At 43.5% G+C, this 19,068-nt stretch overlaps 1 protein-coding gene across 3 annotated transcripts in view; it reads left to right on the forward strand.

Moving 5' to 3' along the window:
- The window catches only part of LOC138612532 (serine/threonine-protein kinase BRSK2-like), a 140,164-nt gene that overhangs the window by 110,930 nt on the left and 10,166 nt on the right, over positions 1–19,068 (forward strand). For all 3 annotated transcript variants that reach the window (XM_069685886.1, XM_069686044.1, XM_069685965.1), the window contains exons 13-19: positions 3,307–3,366; positions 8,225–8,285; positions 13,291–13,498; positions 13,982–14,030; positions 14,164–14,287; positions 15,446–15,626; positions 16,430–16,519. In XM_069685886.1, the coding sequence (XP_069541987.1) occupies positions 3,307–3,366; positions 8,225–8,285; positions 13,291–13,498; positions 13,982–14,030; positions 14,164–14,287; positions 15,446–15,626; positions 16,430–16,519 (773 nt within the window). The remainder of the gene's footprint in view (positions 1–3,306; positions 3,367–8,224; positions 8,286–13,290; positions 13,499–13,981; positions 14,031–14,163; positions 14,288–15,445; positions 15,627–16,429; positions 16,520–19,068) is intronic.

Here is a 19,068-nt window from a genome sequence, read left to right on the forward strand (position 1 = left end):
AGTGTGCATGGAGCATGCAGTCAAAGAGGACAAGAAGCATCCTGGTTTAAGAAGCTGAAATGTTTTAAGCAAGTTGGTGCATCAAGCGGCTGCTGGTGTTTGGATTGTTGAGACCGGACGCATGTAGGAGGCCAGAAAATATCAGAGTCCTATTTGTGAAGGGAGCTTTAAATGTGTGTCTTTACAGCCTCGACACATTCTTCATGTAATCAATAAAAAGTTTTAACTTTGCACGATTAATTAAGCTGAAAAACTACATTAGACTGACGTCCAGATTTATTAAGAAAGTGTGACATTTGTCCATTTTGTGCATCTTGCATGCTAAACCTTGACATTTCTTCTTATTGATGAAGCATTTTTAACAAAAGAAACAGCATGCTTTACCTTCAGCAACTTAGATTAGCTTGAGTGGCCAACATTAAGTCCTTTCCACACATGCACTCTTGACAGAAAAATTTCAAGTCAGCCTGCACCTGGCATTTTCCTTTAAACTCTCCCTCTCAGAGAGGGAGGGGAGGGAGGGGGAGTGTCTAATGAGGCAGGCGAACAATTTGGGGCTCAGCTCTCGCAGCCAGAAGCTCCTGAATCTTTTCATCGCTCCAGTCTGCAGACATCTTTGCTGTCGATCCTTCTTCTTCAACCTCGGATGTTTTTAATCTTCCTGTTACGTTTCACGCCGGTCACATGATGTAAACATCACCAAACCACCCGCTCGCTTCCGGTGAATGTTCCTGAGTATCACCTGCTGCGTTCACACATCGACTCACCCCGACTTCTTGTGCACATTTTACCAGGAGGCTGGCAGGAAAAAAGTCTGCATAAAGTCAGGGTGGAAAATTCAGCTGTTTGTGTTCACACATGCAGCCCGCCCAGAACATGTTGGGAAACTTCCAGGAGTGCAGAGAAAGAGTTATAGAGTCACTCTTTGTACACCACACTATCATTTAACAAAACATATAGACTATATTATATTTGATTATTATATGATGCAGTTTGAAGTCTGCTGTGTGTTACAACAGACATTGTTAAAGGCTGACAATGATTAACACACAGGACGTTCACTGTGGTCATTACTTCAAGTTCAGACAGTTTGAAGACCTCGACGTGTTGCTACATAAAAAGAAGTCGCTTAAAGTTTTGTCACAGGTTGCATGGAGGTCAACAGTCTTAACACTGACCGCTTTTCCCTAAATCATTTCATTATAGTTAGTACGTCTGAGGAGGACGGTCAGAGCACCACAACATTTATTAAAATAAGACAGAAGTATGTTCAAGATACTATTTTTTGCTGCTTCGATCCCAAGTCCGTCAAAATGATCACAGAAGTTTTCAGTTTTCGGTCGACGTGTATGTGGAACTAACTAAGAGGTGTTTTTATCTTTAGTTTTTAATTTCACAGTTATGCTGAAATATAACCTGATTGACCCTTTAACAACTCACTAACTCAGTGAAGAAGTTACATGTAATCATTTATAAATGAGTCTGTTCACGGTCATGTACAGGTCAGCAGAGCTCTAAACCTGCTCTGACATCCTTCATAAACTTCATCATTTAAAAAGTGAGACGAAGTCATTTCACATAAATTTCATCTGAGGGTCACGTACAGGCAGCAGAGAGGCAGTTAAGCCCACATCAAAGTCAGGATGTGGTGTGAACCTCGGGCTCAGACAGCAGGAACAGTTTGTTGATTCATTTCCACAAGTTTGAGCGTCGATATCCAATTAGACAGAAAATAATCAACCGCAGAGAATTTGGCAGGTTGTGTTCAGGAACGACTGGGAGGAAGACTGAAGCCCTCGAGTCATGTTGATTAACACTCATAAAACGGAGCCTCAATTTCTGGTATTGCTTTTTTTGCTTTCAAGTAAATACACACATCAGCCGTGTCCCAATCCAGGGGCTGCATCCTTGGCAGGACGTATTTGAAGGTCGATTACTTTTACAGCGGCGCATCAAAGGCTGTCCCATTTCGAAGGCTCCTACAAATGAGACCGACAAATGTGTCCCCCTTTTCCTGGGCCATGAAGGATCCACGGGTGCATCCTTTGCGGCCCAGCGTACCCCGAGATTCATTGGCCACCGTCATTACCGTCATTGCAGAGCCTCGTTTACGGCCCATAGTCTGTAACTCTGCAGCCTGATAACAGGACTGACAGACGCTGTATAACCTTTACAGCTCTTTATCATGCTAACAGTCTGACAGTGAATTGGACAGAGGCAGACAGTTTTAGACACAGCTGTTTCCATGACAACAACACAACACAGGCTCTTAGTCCCACCAGTGTTGTGGAGCTGTGTTTAGCTGCAGATGCTTCTTCACGTTTGAAGTCGAGCTCTTCACAGCTGACGAGCACTTCTCCTCCAGACACAGCTTACATTTCACCGTCATGTTGTTGTCGTCCCTTTCACCCAAACATTCAGAATAATGTGAATATTTCCACAAAGTAAACGCTGTCCTCTCTGACAGCTCGCTAGCTGAATTAGCTAGCTACACATGCGCACTGACACAGCTGTGTTTACCTTCTGCTGGTACGCAGCGACCTGCCAAGAAGGAGGAGAGAAACAGAAACAGAGCTTCAGGGAGTTTCTGTTTCTGTGGAGACAAAAGGAAAAGAGAAATACGGTGATTTACGTTCCAGTAACAGATTACTGTTTATGGAAAAGTAACTAAATAACAGATTACTTAACTCGCAGAACATCCGTGTTATGTTACTCGTTAGAACAAAAAAGTAATCCCAGTACTTTAACGGGTTACTTTGTAACACGTTACTCAAACACCTGGTGATCAGGAAACTTACTTTGTAACTGTACAGACCAGCTTTACAGGACAGACGACTCTCTGATTGAGATTGTGTTCATTTATTTAAATAAAGACTTACCCACACACACAACCTGAATATTTATTGTTATATTTCTGCTCTGGCTTGAGGACGTACCTGATTTCTTATTGTAACAGAGTTTGTCTGCTGTGCTGTGATAATAAACCTGAACATAAAACAGTGTAAAAAAGTTCAGTTAAATTAAAACAGACTGAACTTTTATTTAAAGTGAACTGAATGTCCCGCTGACTCGAGCATGATCCATGAATGTGTTTCTCCTCCTGGTTTTTGTCTTCTGATTTCTCAGTCTGTGCATGCTCTGATTATTTCTCGTGTTTCTCTTTGTTTCATGGTGATTTTATTTCTTCATTTTTCAGTGCAAAGTTCAGTTTTGTATGTTTTTTGATTACTGCATGCTAACCTTTAGGATTCCCCTTATGTGACTGCCTTTCTGTCTGTCTCTTGGTTTTCTGTCTGCCCCCTTTAGCAAATCTGTTTTCAGTAAAAGCTTGGATATCACAAACGCTAACTGCAGCAAGGAAGAAAGGTATTGGTCGGCTCCGATCGTCGTGTTTCCTCAGTTTGTGTGTCGTGTCAGATTCATGTTGTCCCTTCTTTTTAAACATCCATTAGTCTAGTTTCCCACTGCCTGCTTAACTTCTTTACATGTCTGTGTAGTCATTCACTTTTAATTGTGGCACATTACTTCTACTAAATCCTTTGTCCTAATTGAATCTGATAGGCCCTTACATTTTTAACCCTCTAACACACAAACTTTATGGAAGAGAAATTAAACTATCAAGGCTCTTTAATGGTGATATGAACCAAATTTAAGGCGATATGTTCCCGTTCATTCGAGCATGAAGCTTAGTAGACGTGTACAGTTTGGGGCCCTAAACATAATTACAAATAAAGCTGTTGCATAAGCTTTGGAGCATCCTTGGAGGGCATTTAATTTTATTGGATGCAACGTAATCCTTGGTGGAAAATGTCCCCGATCAAAGTTCTTGTTGTTTCCACTGACAGGCTCAGATTGTTATTCTAGGTGTGTGACGACATTACAGAAAGGATTCCTACAGAGAGAAGATGATATCTGAAACCAGAAGCAGCTGTTATATCGCTCTCTTTAAAGCCACCAGACTCCATTGACAAAAACAGTAATTTAACCTCATGGAACACAGGAGTTGCTTGTCCACTGGTGCCTCAATTTGTTTGCGTTTTTTCTTAATATTTTGTGTTACACATAAATTGTGTTGTATTAGAAGTAACCATTTAAAACAGCAAGGGCACACAATAACACAATCAAACGAACTGACTGGCAGCAGTAGATCAGAAACTCCTGCACTCTGGGAGGTAAAATTACTGTTTTTGTCAATGGAGTCTGGTGTCTTTGCAGAGAGCGATGTAACGTCTGTTTGTGGTTAAAAAAATCATCTTCCTCTGTAACAAAAAGGTCTATCTCTGTAGGGATCCTTTCTGTCATGTTGTCACACACTTAGAATAACAATCTGAGCCTGTCAGTGGAAACAACAAGAACTTTTAGTGGACGACCTTTGACCCATCAAGGATTACGTTGCATACATAACAGCCTGTTTTACTGCTGCAGGCCGAAGCAAATAAAATGGATATACTTAATATAAATATGTAGTGAGAAAAAAAAAAAAGGGCCCAGGTTTAAAAATATCAGAATAAACATTTAATACATTTTAATTCGAGGCAATGTTTGGAGCTAAATCTGAGTTTGGCCACATTGACCTCACGATGACGACAGATTTAGCCCTTTAATGTGTCGAGTGTCAGCATGAGATTAGATCCAAACAGTTTGTAGTACACATGTTGAAGGTAAGTTAGTAAATAAATAAACTGAAATCTGAACAGTGTTGGTGTGTTTGCTGTTAGAGAAGGAGCAGAATATCTTCATCTCTGTGAAATCTGAAAAATAGCACACTCTCCTCTCTGACGTCCTCGCTCAGCCCTCGGGGGGCAAAGAGAATTTTTAGGTCAACTTTTCTCGCTCCCCCTTTTTCCTTCCACCCATCCTCACTCCTCATTGTCAGTGTGTGTTTGTGTGCGTGGGTTAATATTTGTTTGTGCCTGTCTGTTGAGGGGTCATTTTCATCATGCGTGCTGTCTATACCTCCCTGTGTGGCTGACCTTGTGCCGGGGAAACGCAGTGTGTCGATGTATTTGCTGCCTGGGTGGAGATTAGCATAAATTAATTGCCAGGAATGCAGATGGAGCACAAACAGGAGATGGAAATGAGGCTTTCACTCCCACTGAATAGCCCTTTATCTCCCTCATCATCTAATTGGGGAGATCCATAAAATCAAGGTTGTTGCTTCCTCTCTAACACACATCAGCAGCCATGAACCGTGAATTAATTTTCACATTTCAAAGACTCTCCGGCTCCAGATTCCTGATTGTGGACTGGATGGTGTCACAGTTAATGAGCAGCGTGTTAATAGAAGCTCCTCTCTGAAGTGTGACAGTGTGGAGAGGCTCCTCACCGTCGCTAATGGAGCCTCTCTGCGTGCTGAAACACTTCCTCAGCACTGCCTCAGTATTAGTTAACACAGTACAGTACAGATACAGTATTGCTTGCTTAAACCAGAAACAGCCTTTGCACTACGGTCAAGCCACCAGACTTAATTGACAAAGCAAACTAACTGATTGAGCAACTCCTGTGTTCTGTGAGGTAAACGTGCTGTTTTTGTTTGTGGAGTCTGTGAACTACAAGGCTACAGTTGCTAAACCTTAAGCTAAAACTCTCTATAAAGTTACATAAAGACCGAAACCAGCTGCAGATTCAGCTGATGAATCTCTGGAATACCATAAAAACACCAAACACATTGTCATTTCATACTTTGCTAGCATAAAAGATTTAAAAAATAGCTTCTTAAAAGGGGAATTTTGGTAGTTTTTTAAACCTGGGCCCTTTTTATTTTATATTTTGGAGTCTGACTAGAAAGAATTGCTGCGGTTAGATGGCTTTAACCAGCTGAAGCGAAATGGGCTGCAACGTGATTCCTGCGGGCAAATGTGGCCAAACAAAGTGCGTCCACTAAAAGTTCTTGTTGTTTCCACTGACAGGCTCAGATTGTTATTCTAAGTGTCTGACAACATGACAGAAAGGATCCCTACAGAGATAGACCTTTGTGTTACAGAGGAAGATGATTGTTTTAACCACACACAGACGTTACATCGCTCTCTGCAAACACACCAGACTCCATTTAAAAAAACAGTCATTTTAACTTACAAGAGCTGCTGGTCTACTGCTGCCTCAATCTGCTATTTTTCTGTTTTATTGCGTGATTCACAAATATAATTGTGTATCCAATTCACCATTTGACACACCAAAGTCACCCAATTACTCAAACAAAATAACCAAACAAGGCAGTGCTGGTACAGCAACAAGTCTTCTGTGAAGTACAATCACAGTTTTTGTCAATGGAGTCTGGTGGCTTAGAAGAGAGCGATGTGACAGCTGTTTCTGCTTAATATAAATCATCTTCCTCTGTAACAAAAAGGTCTATCTCTGTAGGGATCCTTTCTGTAACGTTGTCACACACTTAAAACAACAACCCGAGCCTGTGAGAGGTCATTTTAAAATGCTTACCATAATTGTTTTTGTAAAAGTGAAGTTACTGTTAGTTTTAGCTTTCCTGTTTTTCCAAATAAATATTCTGAATATTCTCCAGTAGATTTCCTGCTCGGCTCAGATAGTTATACCAGTGTCTGACATTACAGACAGGATCCCTACAGACATAGACGTCTGCTTTATTTTAACCAGAAACAGAGATGACATCACTCTCTTCAAAGCCACGAAACCCCATTCACAAAAATAGTCATTTTACCTTGTAGTAGTTTCTAGTCTATTGTTACCTCAATCGGATAGTTTGATGCTACAAAACTGCTACAAAAACTTTTTACACGAGTAATGTTTGGTTTTCTAACAAGTTACTCCAGCTCAAAGCTTAAGATAAATTAATGTGCAACAATTGTTAATGTTAATGTTAGGCAGCTCATAAAGGAACTAAAAAGACAAAATAAGTTAAATAACAATAAACATAAAGGCGTTTTCGCTGCATCTGTAATCTGTGGTTTCAACAGTTTTTATGTAACGCAGACATGATTGTTTTCACTTGTCAGATGTTACATCGGTTTGTGTGAGAGAGAAACACTAATGACACTTTACAACACGTCTCAAAACAAGCAATAATAATAATAATAATTTAAGCTGGAAGAAAATTGCTGCAATTACATCCGAGCACCTTAATGGGTTCAAGATTAATATTGTATAACATGTTTCTACGACAACAACACATCTGCAAGAGGTAATTTAACGCCAGTGATGTCATCCCTCCTTTGTGTGTGTGTGTGTGTGTGTGTGTGTGTGTGTGTGTGGTTGTAAGTGTGTGTGTGTGTGTGTGGTTGTAAGTGTGTGTGTGTGTGTGTGTGTGTGTGTGTGTGTGGTTGTAAGTGTGTGTGTGTGTCTTCAAGGATGTTTAATTATGATTTACTGTTTTCATTTTTCACTTCCAACAAAGCCAAATTGTCTCTGGGCAATTAAACCCCAAAGTCTTCACAGACATCAGCAGGCCTGTGGTTAAAGTGTGTGTGTCTGTCAGTGTGTGTAGATGTGTGTGTGTGTGGGACGATGTGTGTGAGGGGTGATCCAGAAGAGAGAGAGAGAGAGAGAGAGAGAGAGAGAGAGAGAGACCATTCGGGCAAAAGAGAGAAAGAGAAGGAGGGAGATATGAAAAGTTAATGACTCGTAAATGAAAAATGGAAAAGCTCATGAAGAGGAGAGAAACGGTGCTAATGAATTTTGCAGTGTGTGTGTGTGTGTGCATTCGTGCGTGCGTGCGTGTGTGTGTGCGTGTGTGTGTGTGTGTGTGTATGTGTGTGGTATATTGCTGACATGTCTGAACTATTTATAGATGCTGCCTTTAACCCAGGATGTTGCTCGTGCTTGAGTTTTATTTAATGAACACAGGACACACTCGTTGTTACGTGGTGTCTGATAGAGTGTTACAAGCTAGCTCCTTTACACACTGTGCATACTAAAGGCCATGGCAGGCTGTATGCAGAAGGTACAGAAGCAGGTAAAACTAACAGCACTGAAGGACTACAAGTTAAAAGGAAGAAGGATGTTCTGCTGAAGGACGCGCTGATAAAAGAGTGAAAGACAACAGAGACTCTGAGAACGAGTCACTTTTCTCTAGATATCAAATAACCTTCAAATCTGCTCCCAGTTCAGGTTCTTAAACATCTACACAAAGAGGTTGTGGGATTGTGTGTGTACCTGTTGTGTGCTTGTGTGTGTACTTCGCTGTACATGTGTATAAGCCAGTGTGTACCGTGCAGTTATCAGTGTATTGACCTCACTCCTCGTGTCTGTGCAGGTCGCGGTCGATCAGCGGAGCGTCCTCCGGTCTGTCCACCAGTCCTCTCAGCAGTCCCAGGGTAAGTGTCTGTCCTGCTTTCCCACAATGCACCGGGCCACCGCTGGTATGTTTCTACGCTCACACACTGATGTTCATTCACTTCAGCCGCTCATCAGCAGCTCATGCACACCACCAACGACTTCATCATGAGCCTGTGTGACGTACAGCAGCCTGAAGTGTTCTCTCAGTCAGGTTTGGTGAGGAAGGCTGAACTCTGACTTACCTTTCAGGATAAGTTTGGTGTCATTCTTTATATTTTTCTTACTGTCAACAAAGTCCATAAGAGACCAAAATACTTCACCTACAGATTTGCTAATGGAGTCGAGTTAGCTGTAGGTTAGGTTGCACACAAATCCCCAGTTAAACTGTGTTATTGATATTAAAATATTTGGAAGAAAGAAAATGGGAATGAAAATGGATGGATGAAAAATCCACTGCAGGCGACGGCTCAGAGCGGGACAGAATCTGAAATACGACGAGAATATACCGGTGGATCGTCTAAAACATCTTCAGGTCTGCAGTCGACATTTCAAACCTGACGATTTACAACGAGACATGACATCGGAGGCGGAAGTCCGAGATTGAGGAAGTGTAGTTTAGCGAGCTCCCTGGATGTTTGCCAGGGCCCATTGGAGAAGTGGATAGCGCCCTCCAAAGGCACAGAGCAGAATTGCAGTATTTTCTACCATAAGGACATTAGCTCCTCATGACAGCATGACAGGACTGAGGTTGAAAGTAGGCGAACTGGCTCTTTAAGTTCATACAGATACTTTGTCCGTGTTTTTCCGTGTACGTTTTGTTGGTTTGTTTTTCATTTCAAACTAATAACTGGAAAAACCATGGACCGTTTTGTTTTTCCTTTTTTGGTTTAAAACGAGGAACTGAACCGTTTTTTTCCTTTTCGATTTCAGAATTAAAAAAAAACAAGATAAACGAATTAAAAAAAGGGCCATTATTAGTTTTTGCCTTTAATCGTTGTTCCTTTTGAAGAAAGGCGTGTAGGAAAGCGAGACGCCAGTGACCGACTGTGAAAGGAAACATATCAAAATAAAAGCTAAGATGATCACAAGGCGATTCTGTGACATTACACGAGCACAGTGTCGGTTCTGGTGTAACGTAAGAAGACGAATGGGCGACATAAATAACACCGAGGCGTATACGGGCTACTCAGTTATTATACGTTTTTGTTTACATCTTTTAGAGAGAGAGAGAAGCTGCATGAAATCCTCCCTTCATGATACTTAAGATATTTAGTTGTTGTAGACACTGAGCGCTGTTGGGTGCAGCTTGTATTTATGCCCCTGGTAATATCAGGGAGGTAAAATGAACACACTCTAATGGCTTTCAAAATAAATATATAATCACAGTGAAGTCGAATTACACAGGTTTAGTTATTTTTTTCTCAAGTGCATAGACTGTGTTTGCATAATGAGAGTAAAATACAGGTTAAGACATTTTAATCCGCCCACCTCCATCATTAATCATTAAACTTGTCAAGGCTCCCGTAAAATCACCGCCAGCAACCTGCAGCAGAGCTGTGTAGAAGCACGCAGGTTATACAACCTCTGACACCACCCACAACCTGAGACATGAAAAATACATCAAAAGGTGGATTTTCCTTTGATTTCTGTGGGATGACTTAACGGATTTTCACGTTATGTTAGACTCTGAGCCTCTTCGAACACTTTACTATGAAAATATAAATCAGAATTTGAAGCCGAACTCTAAGCTGCTGTTCATCCTCTCATCAAGGTCCTCGTTTGACCTGGATGATTGCGGCGTTAACTCAGGCCGTTCTGTACGTCACAGGGCTTTTAGATGAAGTGGGACCGGATCCATCGGAGGCCAAACTCCAGATGAGATCCGGTGATTTAATGTCCGTCCAGAGCAGATTCTCATGCTGCTGCAGATTAGCTGAAGAGTCGATGAATCACTCTGAGAGAAAAACGAACCTGCAGCTTCTCTGTTTTAGAGGATCTGCAGCTTTTCATCTAACCCTCAGCAAGGACGCACGCTGTGTTTCATCACACATCCGCTCTTCTCCCAAAGGCTCACAGAAACTTTATTATGAATGTCATTGTTTTATTCCTCGAGGTGCAGCATATTCTCGTTTTCTGTTCGTGTTTGATTCTGGTCTGTTTAAAAAGTAAAGAATAAAAGTCATCGGGCCTCATGCAAGAACATTTCCTTAAACTCCTCCTGACATCTTTTTTTTTCTGTTCTGATGTCAGGACTCATCAAACTCTAAACTGCACAAACTTTCACACATCTGGACCTAACTTGCTCATTTCAACTCGATAAATGCCGCCTGAGGACAACGGCATGCGTCAGAGAATTTTTAATCGACAACATTAGATTAGTATTCAAAGCTCTCACTTCTGATCCCTTTGTTGTCAGGTTTTTATCATAATAATAATAATATCTGCAGAGGAGTTTGGAGTTACATTAGGGGACCAAAATAGGACAAAATATTACTACAGATGCCGAGGAGCCACTCTGTGCAAGAAATAAGGAATGTATGAGCTGTGTCCCAGTCCAGGGGCTGCAGCCTTCGAAGGCCGTATTTGAAGGCCGATTGCATCACAGCAGCGCGTCGAAGGCTGTCCCCTTTCGAAGGCTCCTTCAGATGCAGCCGACAAATGCGTCCTCCTTTTCCCGGGCCGTGAAGGGTCCATCTTGTGCGTCCTTCACGGCAATTCAAAGAAGATGGCAGACTTTTACGAGAAATAAACTTTGAAATGTTTTTGGTTTCAACTCAATCGGACAGCTGCGTTAGCCCGCTAGCTACCTGTTGCTAGGTGACAGGAGCGGCATTTGGTGACGCAAGGGTCGACCAGACCGTCTCATTTCAGTTCAGCTTTAACGTCTACGCAGGCCATGAATGACTCATCCTCTGTGGACCGCCTCCTTTGAAGGCTGCAGCCCGTGGAGTGAGACACAGCTGTTCTCTTACACAAAGTTACATGTCACAGATAATTTGCTTAACTGCTGCTTTAAAACCTGTAATAACTCTGAATAAAGCACTTTAATGTTCAAAATCTGTGACTGTTAGCCAAGCAGCTACAGGCTTCAGCTTGGTATGTCTGATATCTTCACGTGTTAGATGACTAAAGTCTTTCAGATGGTTAAATTCTAAAGTTTAAAATGGTGACGGTGACGTGACGGCTATAAATGTTTTAATAATCGGCCCTGATAAACAATCATGTAAAACTGACCTGTAAGATGACAAGACTCTGGGTCAGGTGAACCGTACCTGAGGCAGCTCTTGGTGACGTTACTGTTGTAGTCAAAACACCGAAAGAAAGAAAACGTTTTCAAGTGAAAATATTGTAGTTCACTCCTCATAGTTGTCTGCATAACACTTTAATCTGCCCTATGGTACATAAATCTGAACGTTACTATGACAACTTGAGTCGTTTTTTATGTATAAATGTTTTTTATGTATTTATGTAAAGACAATTCAAATGATGAACACATGAATCAGTGCTACGAGTCGGTACATGCCTCTAAGGAAGCTCTCTGTTTGTGTGCTTGTTTTTGCATGAGGCCCATAGTGGTACACAGAGTTAGCTTGTGATTCGGGTGTGACAATCATTCCCTCTCTGTTGAAATAACATGAGAGCTTTATTTCATGTAAAGCAAATTCACACGCTATAACGCTGATCTGACAGCAGTCAGGTCTGCTCAGGCGAGCTCCGCTCTGCTGCCGCACTCCGTCCGGCTGTGGGCTCACACTGTTCCGACGCTCTGATCAGTGATCTGCTCATTCATTCCACAGCATCGTGCATCAGCACTGTGCATGCACTCGGGCTGCTTTCCCAGGTGGAGGGTGAAGCTAAATCCGTTAGCTTTCAAGCTTGGTCACTTGCTGGTAATTAGGGATGCACCGATGGATCAGACAGAAATTATGAATATGATCAACTAAAACCAGAATTTTACAGTCATGCAAAGAATGTGGAGCGTTGTAATATTATTATTATTATTATTATTAAGAAATGTCTGAAAAGTTGTAGAAATGCACTTTTAAAGCGAGGTGATGTAACTTTGGAAACTTTCAAATTAAAAGTTTAATTCATGAAAAACAAAACAATCTAACAAAATCTGTGCTGCTGTGAAACTGACGATAAGACGATTCACTGACGTTTACATTCAGAAGGTTTTATTGTAACAGTTGAACATGTATGGAGTATAGGATAAGTAGACTTTATTTTCCTATTTGTGGACTCTCTGTGAAATCATCCAACAACGATTTCCCAAAACAGGAAACGGTTTTGGTCCTGCAGGTTTGATCTCGGTGCATCCCTACTGTTAATGCGTCATGAATGCTCCACTGCTGCCTCCTGATTGGCTGATCACTGTGCTAATCGCATGCTCTGTTTTTCTTTCTTTCTTGCACTCTCACCACTTCCTGCCTGCTCCACCTCTCAACCCATCCGCCACGCTCCTTTTTGTTTCCTGCTGTGTTTTTTTATGGGAATGAACCTTTATTGGGCTCTGGTGCTCCTCTGGCTGTGGTCCTGCTCTCTCATTGGCTGACTCTGCCGTCATGTCAAACAATGCATGACCAATCGCAGCCCAACAGGCGGTTCTTCATCCCACCCCAGTCCCCAGACCTGTGTCAGTCCCCCAACTGCAGCCCCACCCACTCCGCCGAGGTCCGCCTTAACGGGGTGGGGCCTCGCACGCCCAACTCCTACCAGCCAAAGATGGGGTCCCCCCTCATGCACCCCCGCACGCAGACACTCCCCGCCAAACCCAAAGTGTCCGAGAAGCCCCTTCAGACCACCAGATCCAACCCCCTCCCCAACACAGCCCAGACCCCCACCACTCCCAAATCTGAGCCCTCCACGCCCAGCAATCCTCTGGCCCCCTGCATCCCCAACAGCCCCCGGGTGAGACGCCATCCTCCCCTTACTGTCCCCCCAAAGCTCTCTATCCCGCTGTCCCCCGTGCCTCCTATGTCCCCCCGCCGCCGCCACCACCTGCACCCTGACCACAACGGCAAATCTGTCCCCATCACGCAGGTGACCCCCCACCCCTCCCCCAGAGGGAGCCCTCTCCCCACCCCTAAAGGCACCCCGGTGCACACGCCCAAGGACAGCCCGGCTGGCACGCCCAGCCCGACGCCGCCGCCCAGCCCCTCCATCGGAGGGATGCCGTGGAGGACACGCCTCAACTCCATCAAGAACAGCTTCCTGGGCTCGCCGCGCTTCCACCGCAGGAAAATGCAAGGTAGGAGGGGCCTGGGGGATCAGATTAAAAGAGACCTCTGTATGTGATTTATTCAGATCAGATCTTTATGATGTTATCTCGTTCTTATCCGTGTGAGAGTCAGAGAGAGTTTAAACTGCTTCTTATAGCTCAGGGGAATAATACAAATACAAACAATCTCTTTGCACCTAATGGATGTATTTAAAGCTTCACCTGCTGCCTCATCGTGAGACACAGCAGCCTCCGGCCATACCACATACCAGATAACTATCTCATTACAGGGAGCGGAAAATTCCCTGTTTCTCTGCCTTAGTTTAAGTAGTTCTCTGAAGTCCCTCCAGACAAACCGAGCAGAGTCGTGATGACACCAGATCATCGCAAATTATTTATTTATCCGACCAGAAAAAAGACAAAGAAGGACCACAGTTTGTACAAACGACATGTAAAATGAATATTCCAATCCTACCTAACTAACCCTGTGGCCTTTGACCTCTGTTTCCACAGTTCCCACCCAAGAGGACATGTCCAGTCTAACCCCAGACTCGTCTCCAGAGTGAGTAACACAGCATCACACCTACACATTACCTTTGCCCACATGTGATCCATAACAACTGGTATTTTAAAGGTACACATCTGGTGATATATGTATTATCGTGTTGGCCTTAGCTGTGATCTCCTCCCTGCAGACTGGCTAAGAAGTCGTGGTTCGGAAACTTCATCAACCTTGAGAAAGAGGAGCAGATCTTCATCGTGATCAGAGACAAACCTCTCAGCTCCATAAAGGCAGACATCGTCCACGCCTTCCTCTCCGTACGTCTCCTCTTCCTCCTTCATCCATGTGTAGTCTGTAACTGTCTAATGAATCCTCTCTGTTCAATCATAACACGTATCGGCTGAAGTGTTTGATCCAACAATAACTAAGGAACTGTCTTAGCAGCTTTCTTACTGAAAGGGGAATTCCTGTATTTTTATACCTTGGCCCTTCTTTACGTATTTGAGGGTCTACATGGCAACAAGTACAAAAAGGTTTGGAAATGCTCCAGTAGATCGCTTCAGCTGACAGCAGTGAAACAGGTTGTAAAAGCTGCAACATAAGTGCGTCCTTTAAAAGTTCTTGTTGTTTCCACTGACATGACAGAAAGGATCCCTGCAGAGATAGACCTTTTTGTTACAGAGGAAGATGATTGTTTTAACCACACACAGACGTTACATCGCTCTCTGCAAACACACCAGACTCCATTTAAAAAAACATCATTTTAGCTCACAGAACATGGGAGTTACTGGTCTGCTGCTGCCTCGACTGGTTACTCTGTTCGTGTGATTGTGTGACTTTGGTGTTTTAAATGGTTAATTCAGATCCAACACAATATTTGTGAAACACAAAATAACACAAACAGGAAACCAAACGAGTAACTCCCGTGTTTTACAAGGTAAATTACTGTCAGCTGAGCCCGTCAGTGGAAACAACAAGAACGTTTAGTGGACGGACTTTTGATCAATTAAGGATTACGTTGCAGCCTTTACAGCTGTTTCACTAAAGTAATCTATCGGAGCAACTCCAAAACTTTTAGCACCCATTATTAACTAAGACCCTTAAATATCAGAAATTAGGGTATTTAAAAATACGACTACAATCTGAGTGAACTACTTCAGTAAATGTGTTACCTTCTGCAGGATCTTTTAAGTTGTGTTGCTTCAGTGTGACTTCAGGGTTCAGTCAGTGTGTGTTGTCTCTTCATGTTGTGACCTAGCAGCATCATACGCAGCAGTCTGCTCACGTCTCCGTGTTGAAGCTGACTCAGACGCTGACGCTGTGAAACGCTGTGACGTGTTCAGATGCAACACGTCCAACACACCGTCTCCTTCTGCTGCTGTCTCCTGCTCTCACATCCACGCTGCCGTCTGTACTCACGCAGAAGCTGTTAGTCTGTGTAGTTGCTGACTCAGAGTCTGCTTACTCCCTCTCAGATCCCCAGTCTGAGCCACAGCGTCATCTCTCAGACCAGCTTCCGGGCGGAGTACAAGTCCACGGCCGGTCCGACGGTTTTCCAGAAGCCGGTGAAGTTCCAGGTGGACATCACCTACACCGAGAGCACCAGCGCCACCAAGGACAACGGCATCTACTCCGTCACCTTCACCCTGCTCTCAGGTAAACAGCACACACAGCACACACAGCACACACAGCACACACAGCACGACCTGGCTAGTTAAGGCCAATTCTTTAATTTAGTTTTTATGTTCCACTTATGTTTAGATTTTAAGGCAGTGAGACAAAAAACACAAAATAAGTTAATGGGTTGATCTGAGTTAAACTTGTCACGAGAAAAACAGAACATTTTCTCGTCTTTATAAACTAGAAAAGGGCGAATGAAACATTATAAAGCTTTGAGGCTTTTTTTACATTTGAACTCTCCAAACTAGGGTTGTCAAATTTTTTGGTACTTGTTTACTTTTCGATTCGTATTTTAAAACAACACATCATCTGTTATTTTCAACCCTAAGCTGCTGCGAGCAAAAGAGAGAGCAGCTGTGGTCGAGCGACGTAGACAGGGTGTGAGGAGAGCGAGCGCTCTAGTGATTCTTAAAGTCTCTGAAAGTTTTCTTTCAGGTGACATTCAGCTCGCTCAAATAGCTCTGACACTTTGTATTAAAACTCAGAGGAGTGCAAGCTTCAGACCTTCGACATGACCCTCCCAGCTCTAATTCAACATGATGTATGATGGTACGAACACACACCTCCCAGTTCTTCTTAGAGTCGTACAGGGAAGGTCACAGAAGATGTTGGAAATTTGGCTTTAAGTCTTGTTACTAAGTTTTCATTGTTTGTAGGGACTCAATCAAACCTCATCATTGATGCAGCCTGTTCGTATCCGCCTCACACAGGCCGGTTAAACAGTAATTATTCCACATCAAGAAGATCCGCGTTATAACGACACTTTGTTTTCTCATCAGGTCCCAGCCGACGTTTCAAGCGTGTGGTGGAGACCATCCAGGCTCAGCTGCTCAGCTCCGACCAGCCCGGCATCCAGCCGCAGATATCTGGTAAGTGGAGTCCCTCGCCACCCTCCTCCTGCTCCTCCTCCTCCTCCTCCTCCTCCTCACAGCCTCCCTCCCTCACAGCATCCTGGCTCTCCTCACAGCACAGCTAAACCTGCAGCACACCTCGGCCCGGACCCGCTCAGCTCAGCTCGGCTCGGCTCGGCTCGGCACACTGCTTTTAGCACACAGCATCTCCACGTGCATGTCTCTGCCACATACCACGGCGTGCACACACACACACACACACACACACACACATCACACACACATAATAAGCTCTAGCTGTGTATTTACAGCCACTCAGGAGCTGTACATCAAACCACAGACAGCAGCTCGGCTCTCATCACGTCTGACTCAGCAGAAAACCTCAAACAGGAAACAGTCGCTCAGAAAACTGACGTTTGCAGCTGCTCACGTGTGGATTAGCTGTTAGATTTGTGCATGCTGCTTTTATGTCTGAAAGAGGGAGAGAGGAAACGAGATCTCAGAGCACATTCCTGCTTCTTTTGGTCTTTAGTTTTACATAACCACACCGGAACAATCCCTCAAACCTTTGAAGTCTTCTGACCCCTGATTGGATACTTTGGGCTGCCTATAGCGCGATGGATGGATTATATAAATATGGAAGAAAAGAAAGAGTGACTGTGTGTTCTCCAGTCGTCTTCGTTAGTTCTGTTTGTTACTGTTAAACTGTAGTATTGCTGTTTTTGTCTCTGTGGTTATTTACTTGATAATGGTCCCCTCTGGTGGTGAAGCTGAGTACCTACATCCCATCCAAACACACACACACACACACACACACACACACACTGTCACAGTTTTTAAACAGCATCACACACGCCGCGCACACAGCTGCCTTCAAAGTGTAACTGGGACAGTTTGACTGAGCACCCGTCACCTGCTCAGCTCCTGCTTCAGTGTCGTAGATGTAAGTCCTGCAGTCACACAGAGAACACAGGTGTTGACCTTCTCTCTTCCAGACAGACGGTGGCTCCAGAGCATGACATCACAACAAATGTGCTGCCAAGTCCTGATGAGATTGACCCGTTTTGTCAAGTAATTGTTGTGTATTTGAGCCCTTATGTCTCATTTGCTTTAACAAAGTGCAGAGACATTTAGAGTAGATGATACAGTAAATGTTTTATACAATCCAGTAAAACTGTTCTGGCATAGAGTCTGCTTCAAGAAGAAGTTTTAAACCTGGGCTCTATTTTTACAAATGTGTGTCGAAATGACTCAAAGGAACAAAAACGGTCCAGTCGTTGTCCTCCGCCGTTGCCGCAACACGGCCACAATGGCTGCAACATAATCCCCTGGGGTAACAGTGCCGGATCAAAGTACGTCCACTAAAAGGTCTTGTTTTTGCCGCTGACAGGCTCAGATTGTTACTCCAGGTGTCCGACAACATTTCTGAAATTCTCCCTACAAAGATCGTCCTTTTCTGAAAGAGAAAGATCCTTTTTGTGTAACCAGAAACAGAAGTCTCGCTCAGAAATCTTGCGAGTGGTGAGATGTTACCTGAACAGGACGGTGGTTCAAATGCCTCATCTTCATCGTCGATCAGGTAAATATTCAGCCATGGCTTTTGAAATATATTCCTGCTGGCAGTTCTCTACGTAAACAAATCCCCTCTCCAACTCTTCCACTGTTCCTTGAGCGAGATCTTACTCTTTAAAAAAACGACGATCTTTGTAGGGATCATTTCTGTAATGTTGTCGGACACCTGGAGTAACAATCTGAGCCAGCGGCAAAAGCAAGACCTTTTAGTGGACGTACTTTGATCCGGCAGAGTTGCCACTGTTGCAGCCATTGCAGTCGTATCGCAGCTACGGCAGAGGCCGTCTACTGGACCGATTCCAAAAGGTTTTGTTCCTTTGAGTCATGTCGACTCCCAAATTTGTAAAAAAAAAAAAAATAGGGCCCAGGTTTAAAAATACCGAACGTCTCCTCTCAGTGAGGCCCCTAATGTTAACTTTTAGTTGCGCTGTCGTAGGTTTGTTCATTTAATTGAATGTTTTAGACTTCAGGTGTTTTAAAGAGAAACGCTTCAGAGTATAAACACATATTGTAGCTTTGGAACGCATTTTTTTATGAATAGCTTTAAACAACATCAAAGTTATCTTATGACACACTTATAGAGCAGGTCCGATTAATTACAGAGAGCCCAGATCAAGTATTTGACAGCAGCGGCGATACATCTTTTAACAGGCAGAAACCTCAAGCTGAGCAGCCGGGCAGCTATCATCCCAGACCTGCTGTGAGGAAGCACAGTGACAACAACTGTAATAGAATAATAGTGATAGGACCAATCAGAGGCCTAATAATGTTAACCTGAACTCAACATGAGATCAGACTACAACCGGTCATCTCTGCGAAGCTAAGCTTAGCCAAACTGCAGTCACAGAGGGCGACACACTACTGAAGGGAAAACAAACATCCAAACAAGGCCGACACTTTGTAGCTAGATCCTGTTCTCTATAGCACCCAGCTCAGCTCTCCAAACTATCAGTGGAACACAGAGAACCAGCAGCACCAGTGTGACCAGTCGCTGC

This window comes from Semicossyphus pulcher, unplaced genomic scaffold (genome assembly GCF_022749685.1).
Source record: "Semicossyphus pulcher isolate SPU_LCO1_2020_fin unplaced genomic scaffold, fSemPul1.0.p SCAF_1, whole genome shotgun sequence".
NCBI classification, from domain to species: Eukaryota; Metazoa; Chordata; class Actinopteri; order Labriformes; family Labridae; genus Semicossyphus; species Semicossyphus pulcher.